Below are 26,370 nucleotides of genomic sequence, written 5' to 3' on the forward strand. Positions count from 1 at the left end.
ATGGGACCTCTATCCTAAGAATTAAAACTCTAAAACCTTGGGGATGACAAACAGCAACCTATTCTCCCTGGAAGAGCTTAATACAGTCCTGGCCTGTGCAGGATTCAGTCTCTCTTTCTTGGAATATGAAGGCTACTTCTGTACTCCTCAATTAAAGAAGGGAACTCACATTTTGAAAAACAAGTACCAAGAAACATTGCAAATGTATCTAAGAATCAGGAAATAAATGTTACACCTAACCTTAAGGAACTGTTTTAAAAATTTTCTGGTACAGCAGTTCCTTTGCCTCTTTTAGCATAGAGAGCATAGCAACAGTTCTGGTAAGAAATCAGCTTTCATGACTATTCCCAAGAAGTTCAATCTGCTTAAGAATTACAAAAGAAGGTAAAGGATTCATTTGACCATAAGCTGTCTGTACTTACATTCAGAACAGAAATATGGCTGTGGAAAATATGATAACCAGAATCCATTTACTAGACAGTAAAGCTTCTCTTTTTTTTATCCCTCTGAAATCATACAGTAATTCTAACAAAGTGTAGTTATGTCATTAATTGTGGGCTTGTTTGACTGCAATAATTTGACTTCCAGAGCTCAACACTGAATCATTCCCACAGATTTTGCTTTTGCTAGGTGCTGTTCTGATTCATACTTAATTCATTAACATTTATGACATTTATGGTTGATGACAATCCACTGTATAAACCCAAATTTAAATACCCAAACTTGAATGAATTATTTCCCTGCCCTTTTTATCTTCTTACTCATCAAAAGTAGAAAAGAGAAAAAGGAGGAAAAAAATACTAAAACAAAAAAAAACCCAAAAAACAAACAACCAAAAAACCAAAAATTAAAACCACAACTAAACAAAACCCCACAAAAAATCTACAGAATAATTCTGGCCAGCCGTAAAAGAAGAACACAGATTACTTCTTGAACAATAGATATTAAGAGTGTAACATGTAAAGTCAGAACTTGCTACTCAGTTCAGCTTTTTTCATTCAGCTTGTAAAAAATTTCCCTTCCTTTGGAATGAAACACATGAAATATTATATTCTAAATGCTTGCTTTGATTTCTAGAGACCATTATGTTTTTCTGTATTTTAGGAAACAAATCATAGGTGTTCCTCTTTATTATGACTAAAAAATAATGCTATGAAAATATTCAGTTTCACCTGGCTGTCTGTGCGATAACCTATTTTGAACTCATTCTCTAAGACTTTAGATCTTCTAGCCTACAGTAAAAGGCAGCAGTTGTTTGAGAGTATACCCAGCCTCTTCTGAAGCATTCCTGTGAATAAAAATTAACATATTATAACCATGAAATTTTACTGTAATGGGTGCTGACCATATCAGTTTCCATTGAATTCAACATGATATTAACTAAATCTCTCAGTCAGGAATGTCAAGGAGAAACATGATTCCATAATGCCGACAAACTCGGGACTCTTCTGCATAGAAAACAAAAAAATACTTGAAGAAATATCTGCTTCTTTCAGTGCTGCTTGTTCCACTGCTGTCCTTTCATTTTGAAAACAATAGCAATCTAAATTCCAAACTAAAGAAATCTTGAAAAATAAGAATATTTTGAAAATCAAGCTTAGCATAAAACTGAGCTTGCTTTGCAGCTCCAATGCTACCATATTGCACCAGTACCAGTATGACAAGTGAAGTTCATGAAAAAATTTAGAGGTTTTCCATGTAAGGAGAGCTATTCTTAAAAAAGAGTAATTAATAAGACTCTTATTTTATGAAACGCTGTATAAAACTCTCTAAATACTATCAAAATGTGATAGAGCAGTTAAGGAGCAGAAATATACATAAGAATACAATTTCCCAAAGATGCAATGCCAGAGTTAAATTTTCACTGGAGAATGATTTTATACCAAGCAAAAAAATACTTTATCCTGCTATTAATTGATTGGCAGAAACCAGCATAATGACTATGAATATTACAAATTACGTGGTTCCTAAGTGTTTCACAGATGCACACTGCCAAGGTATTGGAGTGTGAAATTAGTGAAGTGCTTATGTAATATACAGGCATTGTGAATATGATTATATCTAGGAGATGATTCTAGTAATGATGACTTGAAGTTCACACTAGGACAATTACTCATTTTCATCAGGTGATAAGGGTGACAGTTTTAATGTTCAAGGTCTCTATCTTGATCCCTCCAGCATCTGCATGGATGTAGCCAATGCAGCCATGCAGTAGGGTGGAAACAGTTTATTTTCTGGTGAGAGGGATAACCTTATCTTAGTTCTGTGTGGTGTTCCTATGGCTAAAGAAATTTCAGTGAGGCACACAGAACACTAAGCCATGAAATATATTTAAAGAATAGAATAGAATAGTTCCATTTGAAGGGACCTACAAAAGTAATTTAATCCACCTGCAATATTTTGATCCTCTATGTGACATGCCAAAAGCTAGTATTATGTGGTACACTGATTGCAAAATTATAAGGTGGGTCAAAATTATGCACAGTCTAAAATAACACAGTAAAGAGTATGAAATGAGAAAAAACATCTGGCTAAGGCTAGATACTGATCACAAAGTGTCTATTTGGATACTTAGGGTGCGCTACTCATGAATGAAGACAGATTATGCACATACTTCAATACATGGAAATGTCACTGTTAATCAGAAATAAACCAAAACCAGTTGTATTCAGGAAGGAGTTAAGTTTCTTTCTCTTTTTCAAGGAGATCATTCTGGAAGATGCAGGCCCTCTACCCTGTCAGTAAAAGCACAGCAAGAAAACCTATATTGACAATGCTCTCAGGTACATGGTGTGACTCTTGGGGTGTTCTGCAGGGGGACAGAAGCTGGAGTCAATGATCCTGATGGATCTCTTCCAACTCAGCATATCCTATGGTTCTATGAATTGAGACCTAGATTAAAAAGAAACAGCATATGTATGAAGATGTATCTTGAATTGTGCAAAGGAGTTTTGACCCTTGTTACAGTCTCCAGTATAGCTCAAGTAGGTATTCAGGGTGAACTGACAGTTCCCTGAGCAGTTGAACATACCATCAAGCATTCCTAGAGCTCCAGTAGACAGTCTGAGCTTTAAAAGAATCCCATTCCCTTGAAATCTATAAATCATGAAAATGCACAATCACAGTATTTAAAGCTGTTTTTATACAGTGACTGAATTGACATAACCTCTCATTCTGTCACTAAAGCCAACTTGCATAGAGTTTCTCAAGCACTAATGTTTGAAAGGAAGAAAACCTCCAACATTTATTTGAATATGGGCCAGAAAATATCTTGTTTTTCAGGCAAACACAATCACAAATACGCAGAGGTGGCTGTCATAGGCATCTTTAAATTTCTACTCCTTTGTATTGATGTCCTCAAGCAATAATTCTTAATTTCATTTTTGAACATATTATCTACTGAATTATGAATCTAGAAACACTGACAATTAGCCTGAAGTAAATTTATTTTAATATAATCTGAAACTTTTCTTTGGAACCTATCTTCCTCCAATGGCAATATAATCACCAAGACAATTTGCATGATTTGCTGGAAAGCTCTTTTCCAATACTAAACATGAATACATGAAAACCCATGCTGGTTTATTTTCTTCTGTATTTGAAAATGAAACTGAACATAGTCCTTTCTTACTGAACCTAAGAATCATGAATCTACAGAGTAAGAAATTTTTTAAAAAACATTTGAAGGAGCAGATGGCTCAGGTATTCCTGTAACTTTCATCTTTCCTCAAAATTTTAATAATAAAAGTGGGTTGGATCAGTAAAGGTCTCATTCCAACAACTGTCCAATTCTGTGGCTTTGATATGAGCCACAGAATTAATATCTGAGAAGGTAATATATTGTTTCATTCTAAGCTGACCATGAGCTCCAATAACTCCAAGAGTTCCACCTCATGGACTGAAGGTCCTTATCATCCAGTTAAAGACTCAGGCTTTAAGGCAGATTGCATCATATTGGGAATTCTTACTTTCTTACGGTTGCTTTTACAAGAATATGTGTGCAAAAATCCACAAGAACACGTGTGCAAAAATCCAGATTGCATCGGCAAATATGACATTCAGATACCCAGATTTCCTCATTGACCTGACACAGAAGGTGTAATAATTTGTAACAAGGCTTTAAACGACACAGAAGAAAATAAAATGTTCACTAAAAAAAAAAGATTTATAGGTCAGATACTGGTCTTGCCCTCAGGAGACCAGTATTCATTTCCTGATTCAGTAAGAGATTAATTTTATAATACTGAGCAGATTTGTGTCTCCATTTCCCACTTTCAGAGCAAAGATAATGATGTTTAACAGTCTCTAGCCATAACATCCCAAAACCTGCTTTGAGTTGCTGAAGCTTTCTAATGATTTAATATTCTCAGCTTTGTCTGTACAGTCTCTCTTAGGAAGATGTTGAAGGGAAGGAATAAATCAGCATTTCCTTTCACACCAAAAATTTCCTTCTCCTGTGATCATCTAACCTGACCGATTTTCTTACCATCCAGGTGGTCTCAGTCTTGTCCTTGTATTTTCCTGGTAACTCATAGTCAAACTCCAAGGATGTTACCACTTTGGGGAGTCCTTCAGCTTATGTATTGTTTTGTTTATTCTTGCTACTACCAAGAATATCGCATTCTCTGTAGCTGTAAATTCTAGCTTAAAGGAAAGTCAGGGATGTAGGCAAATGTGTGTAGCTACATCCTTAGAAACAGTTTGGAGCTGAACAAAAACCCATCAGAAAGCAACAGGATAGGTTTGATAGTAAGATGTGGACAAAACACTATTTGGAGCTCAGCAGACAGTCCACCTTTGCCCAACACCCTCCCATAATTCATAACAGCTCTCATTAATTACTTAATGCAATTTGTACCATAGTAACACTCCATCTGAGGCTATGACCAGAAAAAAAACCCAAAATATCAGTGACATCCTCAAGTACAGAAATAATTTTTAAAAAAATATTGCCTCTAAAAATTTTTTTTAATCTTATTTAAGCAACACTGCAAAAAGACCATTTCTACACTAAATTATCCCAGCTGGATGTCTAATGTGTTCTAGTTTTGAAAAAGTGATGCTCAACTGACACTATAAATTTCACACAAATGTTCCAGTTATTTACCAAATGATTAAAATCAAATATATTATTGTCATATTACAGATTTTTTTTTCTGGAATCTTAAAAATGCTGCTTCAGACATGCCGTTTACTGCTATTCATCAATCCAGAAAATGTTTTATTCCCATATGGCAATGGTGGAAAGTTTTATGAGTCAGCAGCGCCCTGGCAGCCAGGAGGGCCAAGCGTGACCTGGTTGCATCATGCAAAGCATCACCAGCTGGGCCAGGGAGGGCATTGTCCTGCTCTGCTCTGCAGTGGGGCAGGCTTGCCCCGAGTCATCAGGGCAGTTTGGGGTGCCACAGTGCAAGAAAGACATTAAACTACTAGAGAGTGTCCAAAGGAGTGTGACAAAGATAGTGAAGGGCCTTGAGGAGAAGCCCTGTGAGGAGCAGCTGAGGTCACTGGGTCTGTTCAGCCTGGAGGAGACTGAGGGGAGACCTCACTGCAGGTACAGCTTCCTCATGAGGAGAAGAGGAGGGACAGACCCTGATGTCTTCTCCGTGGTGACCAGTGACAGGACCCGAGCTTGAAGTTGTGTCAGCAGAGGTTTAGGTTGGGTATTAAAAAACAGTGGGTGGTTGGGCCCTGGAACAGCTTCTCCAGGGAAGCAGCCACAGCACCAGTCTGACAGAGTTCAAGAAGCGTTTGGACAACGCTCTCAGGCACAGAGTGTGATTCTTGGGAATGGTGCTGTGCAGGGCAGGGAGTTGGACCCAATGGTCCTTTTGGGTCCCTTCCAATTCAGCTTATTCTGTGTTTCTATGATAATTTTTCTCATAAAAATGTTCTGAAACTGTATTCACTTTAATAATTTAACAATAGTACTGATAATGTACTGTTTTAATTACCTATTTCAAAAGCATTTTAGATTTTTTATATTGCAGATTTTTATTATGGAGTTTTCTGAGGTGGGGAGATTAATTTTTTCCACTCAATCTTTTTTAAATTCATAAATGAATTTATATTGAGAGAAAAAATTTCATTGCAGCCAAACTCACAATGTCACATAATTGGTGTTGAATTCCTTTCTTTCTTCAGTTGGATAAGATCTCCAAAACTAACAAAACAAGTTTGAATGTCATTCTTTTCTTCTGTCTCAGATATCTGGCTTTGGGTGAGAAGACTTTTCTTTGGGAAGTACCTGTCTTTTTCATTTGAGTTCAGAGTTTGTGTAAGAGGACAAGGACTCCTTTGTCAATGTTTTAAGTCAGAAATGAGAGCCAGAAATTGCAAGTTCACAGAAGTGAATGCCTTTTTAAGTACTCTGAGATACTCCTTCCCTTAATTTAGGACACATATGGGGTGATCTATTATCTAAATATCAATAATATAAACAAATCAATAATCTAAATAAATTTAAAAAATTATATATTTTTGTATTTCAAATGTCTGGAGGAATCAACCTTCTGTTGCCCAATCCAAATCAAATACAGGGAAATGTGAGTTCTTCCATTAAATTCCAAAGCATAATCATCAAGCTACTGTTTTCAGGTGGTACACAACCTCTCTTTCATAACTATTAGCCTTAATACGCCACTGATGTATTTTACTCAGAAACAGAGCAGACATTATTTTCTCTTCCCAGAATGCCAGTAAGTACTAAGCACTTAGCACTTCCCAGTACTAAGAAAAGCCATCAAGTCCTTCTCAGTAATTTCCTTCTTTATTTACTCTTTTGAAATGTCAACATGGAAATAAAGTTAAAATCAAAGGATGTATCATTATATGCATTTTAAGAAAAAACACAAGTACCAAACTGGTAAGAAATGCATTATTTGTAGGAGAGGCTTTTCTTGTCATGCTGTTGTCATTTGTTTATTTCTGAATTGAAGTAATTCTTAAATCTTAATCTTAATTTAGGCCAATATTATACTGACAGGTACTGCATTCTCTAAGTGTGTGCACCTGCTTCAAATGCACATCTCATTGACTGGACATGCAGAATCAACTCTTCCTGTAGGTTTAGGTGACAAGCAATAGAGGTGAGTATAGAAGCCCCTGTGTTTTACAGTAGCTGCAAAGGATGGGCAGGGTAGCACTTTTATACTTCCAACAAATTGTACTGAAAATCTGTAAAGCTGATCAGAGAATTACATCTCAAATAATCTCAGTGGCAAGAACTGATGCTATTTAGAATTGCAGTTTGAACATTTTTCTAAATAAATCTGTTAGCTACATGTCTGTGTGGATGGGGGTGTGGGGAGGAGAGTGATCATTTTTCTGCTAAAGGCACACTGAACTTTTCTTCCTGGATCTTTTTCTCTAATTTTTTTAGGCTTTCATAAAGCTGCATGTTTCATTGCAGTATTGTTCTCTACAGCATTAGAAGGTCTAAACTTCAAATAGAAGATTTAAAAAAAAATCATCTAGAACCAACCAAGCTAATTAAAGTCTCAAACACTCTCTCTTTAGGTAGCAAAACAAAACAAAAAAAAAATAGTGTTAAAAATCAGGCTGCCCTGCCCTAAATAAAGAATAAATATTTTTTCTTGTAGAAGTGCTGACACACTGCATTATTTGTTAACCTGATCCTTCCTAACGCAGTGGGGCACAAAAGTGTAACCAATGAGGCACAGATGTATAATCAGAAGATGAAATGTGGGGCAGAGAAATCTACTATTACGTGCTGGAGGCTGCTGAGAAGCCATCATAACTGCTCACTAGTGTCAGCAAAAGTGTGTGTTGAGGTGCCTGATCAGCAAGGTGAAGGGAGAATTTTACTTTTTCTTTTCACCCAGCATCAGGGTCAGTTTGTATTGTCAGAATAACTGAATAAAGGGTAGCGTCCAGAAGAAAGCACCCTCAGAATTCTTCATACTGATCTCAAAGGATAAAAGTGCTTTCCTCTGAGCTCAGGCGCATCTTCCACCCACACTTGAGGTAGAGTGCAAGTCCTGTGCACTGCACAAAGACTTCCAGTGTCAGGGCTTTTCCATAAAAGCTGGAAATTAATCTGAAGGATTCACATGTTTTAGCTGAAAATGCTACTGCATGATAATCTGCAACTTCTATGCCTTTCAGACAATAGAAAATATGTAATGGCGCATCTGTATCTATCTATATCTATATCATCTATATATCTATGTAATCTATACCTACATACCTATAGGTGTCTCTCAAAAAATGTTCCCCCTGTATGTCAATTTGTTGCAACATGAAGTGAATATATAGCTGCTTCTTTTTAAACCATGTTTCAGACAAAGCAGTATTTTTGTCAAATGGTCTACGGATTTATTATTTCTCTTTGAAAAGTAATCTTTTTGTCAATATGGACACATTACCTGTCCATCTGTGCCAGAAATGCCCAAGCAAATTCTATTGTGCTTTGCAACATTCCAGAACCCTCTGAATTGGAAGTAGATAAAAAAAAAAAAGACTTCAAATTCATTAGGGCTGATCAGAAAATGAAAATCTGCTGTGGAAAAATTACTGAAGTTTGCAATTTACTCAGTGACTGTACCAAATTGAGATATTTCATAAAAGATAAAGAAATGCATGTGAAGATATATATTAAAAAAAGACATGCTCAAACTTGTATTCTAGCTGCTCTAATTGAAGCTATTGGATACTTGAAGGTTTAGGCTCTATCTATAATTCTCATTTATTGTGGCTAGAAAATGCTTTCTTAAAAAGAAAAAAAAACTCTTGAATTTTATATGCTCCGACTAACTTTTTCAGACTGAATTAATAGATGTGTTTTGACAAAATTTATTTCATCACAAATTCCAAGCTGTTCTTTCTCCAGTGTTCTCAAATTTTAGTGATTTAGATAAAACTGGATGTAAATCTAGATAGTATTCATTTCAAGATGTAATGCACATAAACCAGTGTTGGCCAGAATGAAAATAAAAGCAGAATACAATCTCTTTAATGAGCTGTGGTCATAATAGGCTTAATCACATCAGAAGGGTAAACTTAGAATTCTGTTTCTTGATTTCTAGAGTTGCTGCATTCTAGAAACTGAAACTTAATTATAGACCCTGGCCACACACTCATACAGTTAAGACAGATGAGACTAATAACAGTTATTTTTTCTTGATAGCCTGCTAATGAGATTGCATGTGCCATCATGATTTTCCCACTGCCTCTTCTCTGAGGGAGAGGACACTTGATTTGTTTTATTTGTATTATATGCCACTTTTAAAAAAGAGATTAAATAAATTTAATTTTAATAAAATAACACTGCCGAATGGAAATGTATTTTATTACTCTGTATAATTTGATTGGTATTGATTTAAGAGGTAAAAATAGATACAATTCAAATAATATATGATTAAAAAAAAAGAAATCAGAAATCAAAATTCAATTCTCACACATGAGATTTTAATCAAGTAAACATACAGTACCATATCACATACAATTACCAAGAAACTTTTTTGCCAGAAAAATATAGAAAGAACACTTAGATTCATGATCCTGAAATACACAATCATTCAAACATGAGCACAGCAGGCCTGAAATAATGCACAGATCTCATGGGTCAAATGTAGACAGTCTGTTTCCAGTGTTCCCATCCAAGGGATGCCAGTTTTTCTTTCAACATAGTGGCACGTGTGGCTCATTATTTTTTAAATAGAGTTCTTGTCAAGCACTTAAAATAAATAGATTCATACAACTCTTTCTCTTGACAGGTCACTCTCTCCTCAGAAGATGAGCTTATATTCTTTAATTCCTTGCTTTAATTAACTCTTTCAGTGCCATATGATAACTAAGAGAAAAAATAACTTGAATTTTGAAAATTATGGAATCTGATGAAGAGTCTAATACTTTCAATTTTTTTAAAACTAGGTCTCTCACTGCAATACCTAATTATGCTAGATATTCTCTCACTTTAATGAAGTATGAAAAACTTGTATATTTTGTTGAATACAAATAGTTATTAAAGACTATTTTAAATATATAAGCTCTATTGTATGTGATAGAGAAAAATTAGACGTGTGTAAAATCAGCTTGTGTGCTGTTTTTTATCCAGTTGTTCTGTAAAAAACATATTGTTAAGCTCAAGAACATAAAAAGTTATACCAGGTCCAAACGTGCAGAATTTTGGATATGTTCCTATAATAAAGTGTTTGGAACGAGGGAAGCCTTGGTAAGATGTTTGATAACATTCATGGCTATGGTCAAGATTTTGAGCAACACACAAAAGAGAAGCCTCAACACACAAAAGAGAAGCCTTACACAGCGTAGGGAATTTGTTTATACAAGTCAAGGACAGCTTACATGCAGGATTGAGGTAGTTATCAATGAAAGCTGGTGTCTTAACTGCAGGACGAAAGAAACAGTAGTAAAAGCTTAGCATTCAAGTTCAGTGTCATTTATAGTTCTGCAAGGTTGTTCTGACACACCATTTAGGGATGCAGTGCTGCAGCATTTGGATGTAGACAAGAAAGGACATGTAGTCCACACAGGGAGGAATGACTCTGAGACAATGCATATTGCAAGAAGAATAATTCTGAGAATAAAGGAAAATAAAAATAAAACAACCACTAAAACAGATGTGTAGAGAGATTATGTAGGGAATTTCTTTATTTTTATGATCAGTGTCTGAATTTTCTACTCTAAATATTTTGACCATCCCATATGAAAAGACATTACTTTGACTTCACCTATTACAGCAGAGAAGCAAAAAATCAACTTTTGTTTTGGCAGTTGCAGATAAAAACACTTCCAGAACAAATACCTCTTATGGTCACAATTGGAATTTTTGCTGCATACACTTATCTCCATGAGTTACAGTATGCTTGCATGCCCTCATTTGATGATGATTTCGGGATATCCAGGAAACGCTTTGAACTATCCAGGAAATGTTTTGATGATCTACAGAATACAGCAACTTCTGTATCTTCTGTAAGGAATGTCTTGGTTTAACCCTAATCAGCCACCTGCTCATTTCCCCCTGGTGCATTTCTCCACTGCGAGAGAGCTACAAGAGTAAAAGTAACTCCAGCCAGCAACTCCAAACATTACCCAATCAGGATTTTAAAACCAGTAAGACAGGGGGAAAAACAGTATACTACATAATGAAACCAAAAAAATTCATTTGGGATCTGAACAAGGTTCATTTCCAGTTTAAATAGATTGAGCTTCTTATCATCTACATATGCACTGAATCTTTCCTTTGAGGGCAAAAAAAATATCCAAGTATGAGCAAGACCAGTGTGGGAGAAAAACATCAATAAATACAAATTCTTCATACTTTAAACTGTTAGGAATATGTAACAAATACTTGTTTCTCAAATATGAACACAAATAGAGGGATCTTGTAGTTCTGTGGCTCTTGAAAGAAGGAGCTGAAGATGGAAGAACCACTCCTGAAGCTGCATATTCCAGATAATATCAAGTCACTCCTAGTGAACAGAAGGAAAATAATGTAAGAAAGATTCAAATCTTGGAAGTTATGCAGCACCTTTTATATTTTAACAATACTTCATAAGTAGTTCACCAGTGAAATTAAGTCAGTTTGGTTTTGGCAGTGATGACAAAGGTTTCAATTTCAATTTCATAGTCATTAAAAAAAAAAGTAAACCAAAAATCTTAGGGTTTAGTGTTTTTTAAACTAAAGTATTAGATGGGACTCTGGTCTCATCTCTGAAACTACATATCCTTAGTTGTCCTTAGTGAAGACAGGATGACAAGGGGTGGAGGGAATATAACTTTTAAGAGTTGATGTTTTTGTCACCTAAAGACAGAATGATAGAATAGTCTTACAAATATTAGTATGTTAAAAACACCACTGCAATACACAATTTATCTTAATGAAACTACAGCAGTTACAAAAGTTCATGAGATCTTCATTACTTGAGATGACTCTTCCCCATCATAGAGTTCCTCTGGTCTCCAGCACATGGCGTACATAATTTCATGTCAATCCAGCATTTACTGCTGAAGCTGTGGTCAAACACTTGACATCTACCCAATATATGCCTCTTCAATGTCTGTATTAAGTGTACTTCCTATTATAATTAACAGGGTTAATCACATCAGTATCACTCATAGAGTGCTCTTGCAGTGTTTACTATTGACCTTATAATTTAACTGTAAGAGGTCAAGATCCTGAAGATAATATATACTTGCTAAAAAAATGTGTAGCTTTGCTATTCAATATATCCTGTATTAATATGTATATAAACTATTACCATTATGATTTCCTGTATCTTCCATTTACAATTATGCTTGATATTTAAATTATTGAGAGCCTTTACTAAATCTTCCAAATTCATCACAAAATTGAGGTTTATATGTAAAATGTTATTCATATATGTTCTGTGAATAACTGTAAATGAACAAAACTACTAGCATATAGATGACATAATTTTTTAAGATTGCTCTACTTTAATTTCCCCTTGATTAAATTTTGTGAAGGTTGTATTCTAAGATCTGTGATGAGAAGGTATCAGTTCACATCTAAGTAGTTCACTGAGAATTGTAAAATAGAGTGCTGAGATAATTAAATAAGTATTAAGTGGATTAGTTGGTCACATCCCAAAGCTCTAAAAGGCCTTCTCAGTATAAAATAATGCAAAATTACTACAAAATCTGATGGTAAAATTTCAGTCATGGATTTAGCTGTCTTTGTAAGAATGAGCTTTTACTTTCTGTTGTATTTTCTCCTTGTCACCTTACAACAATCACCAAAGAGTCATGACCATATTATAATTATTTGCTACTTTCGCTATTAGTTTACATATAAGAGAATGGGTCTAAAATTAAAATTTGGCTCTTTGTAATTCCCAGATGGATTTCATAAAATATGTAAAATATGGGACCTACTAATACTCTTTATTTCTACTCTCATAGAAAATAAAGAGTGTCATACTACTGGAATCGATGTGTCCTAAGTTCTGGGTATTTATTATTTGTAGGAATTCAGATAATGATTATTTTTCAGGGGAAAAAAAAGGTCTTAAATTGTTCATATTTCACATTAAACTCTGTTTAACAAATTTTTCACTGTTATTTATTTTGAATTTATACTTCTAGCAGGACCAAAAGTTTCAACTTAAATGGTATCTCAGAAAGCAAATAATATTTCTCAAGAAGTAAACATACAGAAAGGAGAAGATACTGGATAAATATAAAATTTATTTTTAAAGAGAGTAACTAGACTTGTTTAAGTAAGTCACTTTAGGACTATAAGTAATACCTAAGGGGAGTATTTGCTCATTCCACTTTGGAAATTTGAATTATTCTGCATCTATCAAATGATAGAGTTCCACTGGCAGCCAACTGAGGTGACCATAGCAAGGCAGCATGAAGTGAATATTCCATTTCAAAGCTGAAAGCTATGAACAGCTACAAGCTGCTCTAACGTTTCACTTCAAAAAAGTTGGTGTCCTTTTCTTATAGCAGTGTTCCAATTTTCTCATTTTTTTCTTTAATCTGGCCTGAAGAAAGGTACTTCAGTAAACACACGGGAACTGTTTCATCACACAGATTTAAATGCATGTTAATTAAATGAAAATTCCATCTAATAATTCTTCAAAGTGAAACTGTACAGAAAATGTTTGTTTTCCTTGGAATTTCCTGCATTAAATACATGATGAATTAATTTTTAATTTCATCTCTAATTTTGTGGAAATCATATTTCTTTGACTTAGGAGCCTCATTCTTTTCTGGGTCCTCTATCATGAACAACACTGTTATATTTTTATTCTCTGTTGTGCATATTGTGCAATACCTTTTCATGTCAAGTCACATCTTCCTGGAAAACCCTCCCATTTTTTTCAAGTATTGATATTTGATGTATTTTACTTTAGATACCTGAAGAGAAATTTTCTTTTGTCACTCAATTTAAATCCTCAGTAAGAGAATATTAATCTTCCCCAGGGTATTTCACTGGAGATACTTTTCTTTGGTAATATCCCTGGCTGCAGCTTTTTAAACACAGACACATACTAAATTTTGAAAATATTATGGAAGGAATTTTGCTTGAATAAGCCAAAGACTTGTTGACAATGATTTAGAATTTTCTTTAAAAAAAAGAGAGAGGCTAGAGCCACAATTAGCAGGCAATAGACAGCAGTATAAAATCAGCAGATAATTATTATTAGTTATTTACTTCCACACTTTCCAAGTGACTTTAGTCAGCAAAAATAATTTGTTACTAACAAGCTTATGCATTATCATAACTCTGTATAATACAACAAACTACATATCTTCATGGAAAATTTTGAAATAGGGAAAATCCAGACCATTCCAATTTTATATGCTTATTGTTTTGAAAAAAAAAAAATTCCTAAGTAGATGGCCAGCTATCTGTAAACAAACTACAGAATGTTTTGTAAGAATAACTTTTTTTCCCCACAGAAAATAATAAAATTGGTATCAGAAAAGCACTTGTTTGAAGTGGTACATATGTTACAAAATATTTTTTATTGTCTTTTTCTATAAATATGCAAGCATTTAGGTAAAAGGAAGGACAAACAACAAAGAAATAACCATTGCAAAAAATTATAATTTTGTCTATTCTGCTTCAAAATTGTGAAGTCTGGACTTTCTGGTGGAAACTGTACACATACACAGAGTTCATTGCAAAAACTCTCTCAGTTAGAAGGTCCCTTAAACTGGGAGGAAAACTGAGATTCAAGAATATCTTTTGAAAGGGCAGAATCTCATTCCCTGTATTCCCTGTATTGAAACAAAAAAAAAAAAAAAAGGAAATTAAACCTTAGAAAGGTAATGGAAGAGAGTACAGAGAAGATACAGGGAAGTCATAGTCATAGTAGAGGACATACTGAGTCATAGTAGAGGAAATACTTACAGTACATGTCTTTACCACCAATTCTTGGAATATTTTCTTTTCACTACTGTTTTAAATTACCTCTCTTCAGGCTGAGAAAATTAGTAAACTGAATATAAAGTTTTCCACTGAAGTGACTTTATGCAAATTATTCATTAATGTAGTCTCCAGGATGTTGTCAGCCCAATCTGTTTCTATCTTAGCATTAACTTCATAACATATGTTTGCATCTATTTTATGATACTGGTAACACTTCTATCATGTGAACCAGGAATTGGCCCCAAAACTTCTGAGTAGTAGCAGCTTGCTGTACAATAGAGGAAACTGTTGTGCAGATCCCTTAAAAAATGATTTAAAACATTCCCAATACATTGCTTAAATAGATTGCTCCTTTAAAGAATTATGAAATAAATAGATAAATTGGTTCTATTCATTACACATGCTGGTGAGTTTCCTACTTTGTTTCCCTACTATTTCAGATTTGACATGCTGTTACTGTGACTAATATAACCCCACAGGCTTAAAGAAACTTATACACCAGGAATCAATAATAAAGGGTGTTTCTGCTTTGGTTTGCACACCTTTATTTATTTAAAACAATAAAAATATCTTTTTCTTAGTAACAGAGACAATACTTACTAGTACCTATTGGATAATTTTTAAATAACCAAGAGCTACAAAAAGTGAATAACTGTTCTAAATAATATACAAATGAAAATACTTTTCTGATTGCAGTCTTTTAAAAAAAACCCTCTTTAACTGACAAAAACAGAGATCTGTACATAAACAGCCAACAGCAAGCTGATACTGTGTCTCTTGTGCTCTCAATAAAAATGAAAATTATAACCCCAGATAGCATTCTTTTTTTGGAACTATTAAAATTTTGATAGCTGCCTTTACACTTCAGTTTGAAACACTGTCTGAATGATTTCAAATTATTTTTTTGAGAGTAGCAGGTTGCAAGAGCTCAGAAATTTTAAACTGTTACCAGTATAAAAGGCATTAACATCCCACTGAGCAGGGACTGAAATGCTGGATGACTTCTTAAGCTGTCTCATGAGTTTTTGAGTGAAAAGTTATTTTTCTACTGCAAGAAAGAAGACCAGGGGCTGGGTCAGTTGTGCCACAAAAATGACATAGTGGATGTACAAAGCTCGTGGTTTCCACAGCACAGCCAGGGGGGAGAAGGACGAAGAAAGAGAGAACCGACAGCTTCAGAAGGGAGGGTCTTCTCCCTCTGCAGAAGCTGTTGTCCCAGCTTCTCCTTTTGGAGCTGGCAGCAAAGGGAGCCCAGCTTTCCACAGCTTTGATACAGCAGGGAATGAAATGGTGCAATAACTGGCTGTCTGGGTCCAGCAAGAAACTGGTTTGGAAACCAGTACAATCAGAAGCTGCTCAGCCTTCTTCCTAAGTCATCATTTGTAACAATCGCACTTCAGCTGTGCTTCCACTTTGTTCTTTTTTGCCCTGATCTCATGAATCATACACTTTGATTTGCACAGTGATGCAGCTTTGTTATATAATTAGCCTGTAACAAGGGTTCATGGTGAGATATGGATCTGAAACTGCTGGACTAAAATGGATATTTTATCTTTATCACCAATTTCTTGCATGATTCATAAAACTCTCTATATAAAGTTGGCAGGAAATAGTGGCCCATGGGCAGTAATTTATTGTAGATGCTTAGATAGTCTACAGTCATTTCTTTTTAATTTGATGAGCATATCTACCTGCAGATATGTCAGAGTCCTGAGACTGAAAAGCAATAGGATTTCAGGTATAACTCTCTGGTCCTCCATATTTCCTAAATCCCTAATCAACACATGTGTATTTTGAAATATCTAATTTCTCTATGCAATGCACAGGCTTTCCCACTCACATATTTGACTTCTACTCAAATAAAAAGGAGGATCTTATTTACAATTCCTAAAAAAGTGGCAGCTCAAGAATAACTGTGGGAAAATTTCCATTTCTAACCCCATTTCAGGATCACAGTGTAAACTAATAAGAGGTTGTTTCATCTCAATTTCTTTCAACCTCCAAATTTGCATCTGGATACCGTGATATTAAATATTTGGGGCTAAAATGTTGTCTTGGATTTTTCTCATTGACCTGTCTGTGGTGGATTTCATCCTTTTTCCCTACAAGTTTTCAATATTGCTATTGTTGCTATGACTAATACTATTTTTTCACTGATAAAATACAAAAGCAAAACAGATATGTTTAAATGAAATAGTCACCAGGGACATCACTAAAAGGGGCATAACTAGACCCCTGGGAGCACAGCAGAGGAAAATCATCCCCCCAGAAGATTCTGCTTCTGAAGTAATAGCTGTGGAAAAGAAAATAACAATAATAATAGCAGTGAAATCCAAGAGTAAGAGAAGAAAGGAGGATGAAATGAGGTAAAGAGACTCATTAAAGGTATTCTTTAAGGAACAAATGAAAGACTATATCAGAGATCAGAAAACAAAAAGAAATTAATGTTACTCTGCTTTATCAACACTTAAAGCATAAAAACATTTTTATTCCCTGAATGAGAATATTTACAGTAGATCCCTGCATGAGCAGGAGCTCACAGGGTTACTTCATAAAGGTGTTTTTTTCTCCTAAGTTTGAGTTTCAAAGAAAAATTCCTATGGGAAATAGCAGAATCTCTTTGTGACATAATTACTTAGTCATAAAAGACCATTGAAAAATAAATATTGGCTAAGCATTCATATTTAAAATTGTATGTTTAAATATAAATACAAACTCTGGGTTTAACCAACTGTATATTGTGTATTAGTGTACAGCTGTGATTTTAACCTGTCAATGCAGCCCTTCTAGTGCTCTCCAGGAGTTTGCACATATGAGAAAGAATGAATTCATTTGAGAGATTTAACAAAGGAGTTATCTGAAAACCTTTCTAGAACCTCTTCCTCCTCTGTTTATGGTACTCCTCCTTATGCATCATTAACTGTAGGATGATTCTGCTTTATATAAGAGAATATTAATTCACATTGTTTTCATAAAAAGACATCATCAATTATATTCCCTCCTTGTGTTTCTTCTGGGGATTTTTGGGTTTTTTTTTTTTTTCATTATATGATTTACGTGTGTTTTCTCCTCTGAAGCAGCTTTAGTGTGGTTGAAAATAATATATGAAGGTAAGTGTAAGGGGCTTGTCTGTGCCATTAAGGTTATCTGGTCAAAGGAGCCATAAAAAAGAACACACAGAGACAAACCTGACCACAGTGATGGCAGGGGTTGCGATACAAACAATTGTGGTTAGTCACCCAAATCACTTAGGGCATATGGATGGTGAGAATGTTCCTCTATTCAGTTGGAAGGATAAGGAAGGGGAGGAAGACAACACACAGACATAAAACCTGAGCAATTAATGTTTATGAAGAGAACAGGAAACAAACCTGGTCATTAGCACTAAATGATGTGCTCTGAGGAAGCTGCAGGCAAGTCAGAACACTGGTTTTTGGTACATGGGAGGTCAGTGGGACTGTACTAGCTGGTGAGGCAATGTGAAGGGTAAGGGCAAGCAGGGAGTGACAAAGTGAGGTGCAAACCGAAAATGGTGTAAAAAGGAGCAGCTACATGAAAATGGGTTAAGTCAGCACATTTCCTTGACTGAGCCCTGTGTCCCATCACCTCAGTCTATCCTATCTTCCCACATCCTGTTCTTAAACATTTTCTTGCTACTGGACAAGCTGGCTTGTACTGGGCAATTAACTCTGCTACAACTAAGAAACCCAGCCCGCTCCATAAAACCGGCCTCTGGGTTGACTGACAGGAACCTGAACCAATTATGTTCCATCCAGGCTGCAGACATCTCACTGGTCTGGGAGCTGGCCGGTGTCAAAGATCAGACCAATGAGCTATCCAGACCAGGTTTTTCAAAAGCCCCTGTATAACGGGCTGATACAATAAATGCTGTCTTTTGCCACATGGATGTCGTTGTTGCATGTTGTCCCTGTCTCTAACCACTGCCCCACAAAACACGAGGATATTAAATGTAATATTTTCTTAACTCTCTCTTTGTATAATCCCTCTCTTTCTCTTCTGTGTATATGTGCAATGCAATGACTGAATTCCAGCTACTGGTGAGACCTGGATATGTGTGAGTGGAATTTGGTGCCAGCCACTGGACACAGTCTGGGGGTATGGGTGCCCCTAACCTGTGGTGTCAGCTATGGGAGCAAGCGTGGTCTCAGCAACTGGGATGAGTGGGCATCTTCAACCTCCACATACAGAGTGGGAATGGTACAGATCTCAAAAAACAACTACTCAGAACATCAATGTGAGTGAGGAGCTCTGTGCTGGTGGATGGAGTGGCACCACGGGACTGAGGCCATGTGCTATGTGGTGGCTGCTGGGGCTCTGGGCAGTGTGCTTGTTCTCTGAAAAACCTTAAGCTGGACCAGCTGACAAGGGGGCAGCAGGGGCACCCAGTGGGTGGAGGGCTTGCACTGCTGTCTGGGGATCTGGGGCACCAGTGATTTTGGGGTGCTCGGGTGAGTGCTGCATGTGTGCAATGATTGCCAAGCTGGGCCAGCCAGCAGGAAGGAGATCTGTGAAGGTAAAAGGGGTCCAAGAGGCTGGGGTCCCAGGCAGACAAAAGGGCCTTGCTGGTCCCTGAGGGAACCACAAATGTGCATGTGTTTGTGACCCTGGAGAGTGCTGTGTGTGTGCCTGCAGCAGTGACCTCCTGCCTCTGCAGCCCAAGGACTGTTGAAGGCAGTGCCTTGTCTGTGACACCTGTGTGACTTGGCCATGCCAGTGCATATGTGTGTCTGTGTGTGTGCCTGTGTGTGTGTCTGTGTGTCTGTCTCTGGAATAAGTGAGCAGCATTGTTACTGGTTGTACCTGCAAACAGCAAAGCATCCACTGTGCCCCTCAGCCTGGGGAGAGTCCCTGGACCCCAGAGAGCACTGGACATGGCCACACTTTTAACTTCTCTTAACATGGCATGTATGCTGTTCAGCAGAATTTCTTTATTAACCTTGTTGAAGGAAATAACACACCCTTTAAATCAGTGCAGTTTTTAGTTGAAAAACCTGTATGTTGTTAATATGTATTTGTAAGTGATGCTGCAATACTTACCAATAAGTTTTTATTAATAGGCTCCTATTAAGATATAAGAGTCTTAACATTGTACCTGAATCCAATAGTGTAATTTTAGCCTTCTCTTTTGTCTCTCAAATAAAGATTAAAAGAAAGCAGTATGATAAGTTGTTTGCATCTGTCAAACTAGTGTTTTTTAATCTCTATTTTGCTATGAAAATGTAAAATGATAGATCCTTTGTGGATAAAAGATTGTTAACTGCACCAGTCTTGATATTCAGTCTGTAGTAACATATAAGTCAATGAGCCTGTTAGTTGTAAGGCTTTTGAACCAAGGAGCCAAACACATGTCCAGACTCTGATTCGATTCTAAGTCAAACTGTTCATTTTCTTTTCAAATTTGACTTTCACAGTATGAAAATGAAAGGAACATAATATAAAGGTGAAAATATTTCTACATATTTAAATAGATTTAGTACAAAAATAGCTTAATGATTTTATTTTCAGTGACAAGATTGTGTCTTTCTTCTTATACTGAATTATCTGTCAAATTTTCTTTTGAAATTGTGGAAATCCACTGGATAAATAATTTTTGTGTTACTTTAACCTTAGAGCAAAGACCACTCGTGTATTGTTTTTGAAGATGGCTCAGATTTGTGTAGAAACTAAATTTACATTTTATGAATAAGGGAGTATTTATTTAGAATTTAGTATTTAGAAAGCTGATACTTTTCCCCTAGCTGCAATCTAGGAAAAAACTTATCTCCAAAATTGCATTAGCTATAAAAAATGTGCATGGTTTGGTGTCTCATGTAGAGCGTACAAAGAGCATCTCAAGGAACCTGAGAACGTAAGGATATAATGCAAATGCCTATCACCAAGCCAATAGAACATTCTCTTGCATTAGGACCAGAATGTCTGTGACCTGCTGAAAGACCTTAGGAGTTGAAAAAGGAGATAAGATGTTTCTAAGTCACATTTCACCTTTCTGAATCCCTCATCTTGTCATTCATAAAAGTTGCCCAGAAAAATTTTGTCTGGCAGATCACTATAATTCTTTTTTTTTCTTTTTAGAGATTCCTCCATTAAGGAAAAAAAAATTATATATATAAAAATTAGAAGTTAGAAATCAGAGTAAATGATGCTCACTAGGTGGATCTAGACTATCAGAAAACAAATTTCTTAATCCTTCCAGCATTTGTCAGCTCCTCCCACTCATCAAAGCAGAAGGTAGGTGTTCTGAAACTTTCATGATCTTCAGAGACTTCGACAAAGCATAAATGGTGTATGTTGCACAAAGGGAGTCACAGCAGAGAAGCAGGACTTTTTCCAACAACTGTTTGACTCAGGGCATGGATTCATAAGCTAATGCCAACTAAAGACATGCACTGTTTGGTGTGGAATCACATTTTTTAATCAGCATAAGGAAGAGGGAGCTGAGCCAGTGCAAAAAAAAAAAACCCAAAAACATTTCAGGGATAATGCAATCGATAAATCTCAGTCTGTGTCAGGAGTCTGATTAGCATATCCCAGATGTAGTGCAAAGGACATACAGGGCACCAATAAAAAGGTCAGAATACAGCACACAGCAGTAATTGTGTGCTGCTTATAAAGAACACCTACAGGGCTGTGTACTGCCCTCAGTGAAAGATTGAGAGAACTGACTGTAGGCATTTTTAATTTAAGAAAACCTAAAGTACAACCTCTTTTTGCCTTTTTTCCTTAGAAAATAAAAATTAGCAATTTACAGAGCTACTTAACAAAAGCAAGCAAACAAAACCAAAGGAATCTCATCCCCCAATAAAATTCTAACTCGTAACAAGAGCTGATATCTGATCATCTATCTAAATATGTGTTCAGATCTTAGCTCTTCATCTCCAAATTATTATTTCTATTGAGGTTTAACTCTAAAATTAAAATAGATGAGCCAATTAACTATGTTAGATTGGTGTTAACATCTGTTTTATTTCTGTAATAGCACTGTTATTTTTAATAAATGATAAACAGTATAGTGTTCCTCAGTCTAAGAATAATACAGTTTAGATTTATGTAACAGATTAAAGATTACTCTGTCTTTACCACTATTGGAATCAAAATAAAAACTGCAGCTAAAGAGAAAAGGTATAGTGAGAGACGGATAATATAGCATTCTCTGGCTTCAGGTCAGATGAAATTAGCTTACACACCTCTTTGTGTTGAAAGGAAGTTATTCACTAAGAGTTTCTGGCTCTTAAGGTATCTGTAATACTTAACATAAGAAGCCAGTATCAATCTTCCAAACAAAAAATTGAGAATATGAGAAGGAAGAGGTATTTTTCTGCATGCATTCAGCATAGCTGGTAGCCTCCCAGTCATTTATGTCTATACCTGCTGCTCTAGAAGCATGCCAGCATAAACATAGTCTGCAAAATCTCATCCCAAAATAACTGTGTAACAATCCCTGTGTTACTGTGATCTTTTTCTAAACTAATTATAGAAGTCAGAAGAAACTGATAGGTATCTAAGGAAAAAAAAATTACATCTTTCATTCTGTATAATATCTTTGGATCAAAATCCAGCCTGTTCTACGGAAGAGACATAGTTGAACTGTTGCAACAGACTAAATGAAATACCTGTGTGAGAGTTTTTCTGGTCTGAAACCAAATCTTACCTGAGTGCCTAACCCAACCTGTCAGCTTAGTATGTATGCAAAGGAAAGAGCCATATTTATGGCACATATGTTAACTATAACCTTCTTTCTTTTTATTGTGTTCTACTGTCAGAATCTCAAATTCCTCTCCTTTGGGACATTAGCTCTTTTGGTTCCCACTTTTGAGCCTGTAGCAGAGGTAACATGAAAAATTAGTCCCTAGTGAATTAACAGTGAATTTCTAACATTTGTATATCTCGGGCCTGATGTCTCAGTACTGACTTGTTGGTTCCTTGTAATTGCTGTAACTATTTAGAATGAGTTGATTAATACAAGTAAAAACATAGCCAACAAAATATGTAGCATTTAAACTATAGGTAGCATGTAAACTATAGGTATTCAAATATACAACTAAATTCATGTCATTAGTGTAGGTAAGTGATTTGACTCCTTCATAGTGATTTTTCCAGGCAGAGCATATTGAAGAACACCACAGAATTTCTTGTGTAAAACAGAAACAGCATGTTCACACATCCTAGCTGGCTGCAATTTCATGCTGAGAGTAGTATATGTGCTCACTGGTGAGGGAGGCTGGCTACAGCCCAACAGACATCTTCTTCTTGCCTGTTTAGATAGAATGTACATATTTGTAAATCTGCCTACCATGATTCCTAAAACACTGCCTTTACTTAAGGAAAGCTTAATCCTGCTGAACATGCCACAAGAGAATAGGCTTGCATAAGTACAAAAACACACAAATAAAACCAAAAAAAAGCTTCTTATTTTTCAGAGGAATTCTATTCCCTTATTAACCTCTCACAGGTAGCAAGAATTCATATTCGTTGTTTGCCTCAGGGAAAGAGTCCTGTGACTATGGTTGATATGGAGATATGGTTTCTACTGTAGCCTCACATGCAAGTAGATTCAGTCCTTTCAACTCATAGCAGAAAGGAAACATTTTATGCTTTTCTCTCCATTCCACTCAGACTTTAGCAAATGGTAGTGATATTGTCCTTGTGTTTTATAGAAGGAGGTACAGTAGCTCTTACACAGCCAGCCACAGCCTTTTTTTTTCCCTATGATGTCTCATATGTTAATATGAAGCTTTCAGACACAATCCAGTTTCAAGAGACTAATAGTATTTGAAGCAGCAGCTGGAAGCCAAGAGAGGGGTGCTAGGGCATACACCTGGCTAGAAAACAGAGTAGATGGAAGAGGGGACTCTGAACACTTTGAAGTTCATTGCTAGATCTGCAACTCATGTGCAATATGAACACAGCGACTGATCATACATCCCCTTAAAAATTAACTTCCATCTCCGACAGGAGAGTAACATAGCATTCCATAACCGCTGCATTTCCTCCCACCTTTCTACACACTGGGAAGGAAGATTTGGGGTAAAGATTGAACATGCACATCTCTATGCAGCCTGTAACTCTCTTCAGACAGCAGTTGTATGGCTGCAAAGGTACTAAAAAAAAAAAAAAAAAAGTGAACTAAAGGCTCTACCCTTTTTTCTTGGGGGATGGCATACCACATCTAAAGACAACATCTCTTTCTTTCTATTTTTTTGAGGATGACAGTATGCCCAACAAGTGAATGATGTGGTCCCTTTTAGGAAGGTTCCAAGTCAATCAAAAGCACAAGGGGAATATGATTTGCCCTCTCCTGCCTTTACCAGAGTTTAATTCACAGGCATTGCATAAGAAAAATAAGTAATATGAATGAGGCTGGAAATGTGGTTAAATTGTTTGATTTCTGTCCTAAAATACTTCATATCATACACATTTTATTTTATCTTTCAGGATGTCTTTCTTTTTACACTCACTACTTTGGCATTCTGAAGGGCAATGCTCATTTTAAAATATGTATAGACTTCATTTAAAATAAATGAATCTAAAATCCTCTGGGGCAAAACCACGTTTGGTGTATCTCAGCTAACTTCAGTGGAGTTACACCAAGGTTGAATCCAGGCCTACATCCTCTCATCATGAGCTTAGAGAAAAATAAAGAGACACCATTAAAAAGATAGGGTATTTTACATTCTCTCATTCATTGACTAGCTTTGTTTTATGGCCTTAATAAAACCTTATATTAGTGGGATTTCATACATTTATCTTTATGTTTGATAACGTTTTTGAGCGCTGTGATAAAATCAGCGGAAATTAATGTAATTGTTTCCAGGCAAATTCAATACCTCTAATTACCAGCATTTCTAGTCCAACTGCATAATATGCTTATCTATCCTATGTACTGAAGAAAATTTAACTACTGCTGACTCAGTGTTCTTTTATATTTGTATATGGATAACAATCAGAAGAGTAAATAAAGAAAAAATGAATTTGCAAATTTCTGTTGATCATAGAGCTACCATTATTGCCGAGCTCCGTAGAAATATATGAAAATCCAATCAGGAATCTTTTTTCATGGTGCATTTACAATTAGAGAAAATTGTATGAACCATTATATGAAGAAATGTGGCAACACAGTAATGCATTTTTAAATTGAAGAGGATCTATGATATTCTAAAATAGCTAACTCTTTCTGGTATGATATATTCATGACTGTTTTTCTACAGTTTTACACGCTTATTTTTGTGTTCCTCTTGGCTGAAAATTTCTTCAATAGTATCATGTGCTGAAAACAACACAAAGAAAAAGATTGAGTCCTAATTTATCTGAATTTGATCAAGAGAAACAGGAAGAATTTATAACCTACTTGTATGCAGAAAAAATTTAAACACACATCCATTTAAATAATTCTGTTGCTAAACTGTTAAATAAAAGAATTGGTATATCACTGATTTGTGGGTGTTTTGGTTTATGCAGATATTTCTAGATATTTTCATCTAGAAAATACTGTATAAAACACAGGCACAGGGTATGGAAGTTGCTGGCATTTTTTAACTTATCACAGCTGACTCATGGGACTCTAAACAGTATATCCACACTATTTTAAGTTAACAAGTAATTAATATAGGTGGTATCTCTGTTACCTTAAGAGGACAGACTGAGAAGAAAGACTGAGGAATTAAGATCATAATGTTCGCTTGTGTGATCAGTAGAGATGGAGGAAGTCACTACTCTACCATATGATAGATAAGCAAAATATCAACTTCTTCCCACTGGAAATTCAATTATTTGTATTTCAGAGACAGTTGTGATCTGGAAAATGCTTTTGCATTTTCTATGCAAATTAAAGTGTTTAAAGCTTGTTGTGGATATGGGATCATAATTAATTCTTCTCAAGGCTGCAAATACAGTGATTCACTGAGTTTATTACATGGGGCTCAACAAACCATGAGATTTAAATATATATGCATCACACTCTACCTACATTAAAATAATCACTGCCGTTATATGATAAACACAAAGTGTAGATTTTTTTTCTAAAATTCTCATTTCCTATGAGGAATGTTTTCTGTTCATTCTTGAACTTTCCAATGTAAGTTTCCTATGCAATATCAGAATACATCCTAATTTATTTTACTGCCTATATGTTCCAGCAGTATATTTCAATGTGCATTCCTATGGTGTTCACTTTTACTTGTCCACAAACCCAACTGAGGCATGACAAAACCACAAAACTCTTCAGGTCTTGTATAACATACATATCCAGAAGGTCAACTGTCCGTGACTGTTTATTCTGAAGCAAATATAAAGCAGAAATTCCCTGTTAGTTTGACAAGCTCATCACATCCATTTTTTTCTTGAATTGAAAAAAATAATTTCTCTGCAGAGTAGTAGCATAGCACCTCTACAGTGCTCACATTGCTCTAAATCCCTGAGCTTTGTACTGTTCCTTTTCAAAGTCATCAAATTTATCAAATTGCAAGACT

General features: G+C 35.7%; 1 protein-coding gene across 1 annotated transcript in view; it reads right to left on the minus strand.

Annotated features, from left to right (window-relative positions):
- Nucleotides 1-11,358: 11,358 nt before the first annotated feature.
- The window catches only part of TAFA5 (TAFA chemokine like family member 5), a 470,986-nt gene continuing 455,974 nt past the window's right edge, over nucleotides 11,359-26,370 (minus strand). The window contains exon 4 of the mRNA XM_030959391.1: nucleotides 11,359-11,453. Within this exon, the coding sequence (XP_030815251.1) occupies nucleotides 11,448-11,453 (6 nt within the window). The 3' untranslated portion in view covers nucleotides 11,359-11,447. The remainder of the gene's footprint in view (nucleotides 11,454-26,370) is intronic.

This window comes from Camarhynchus parvulus, chromosome 1A, assembly GCF_901933205.1.
Source record: "Camarhynchus parvulus chromosome 1A, STF_HiC, whole genome shotgun sequence".
Taxonomy (NCBI): Eukaryota; Metazoa; Chordata; class Aves; order Passeriformes; family Thraupidae; genus Camarhynchus; species Camarhynchus parvulus.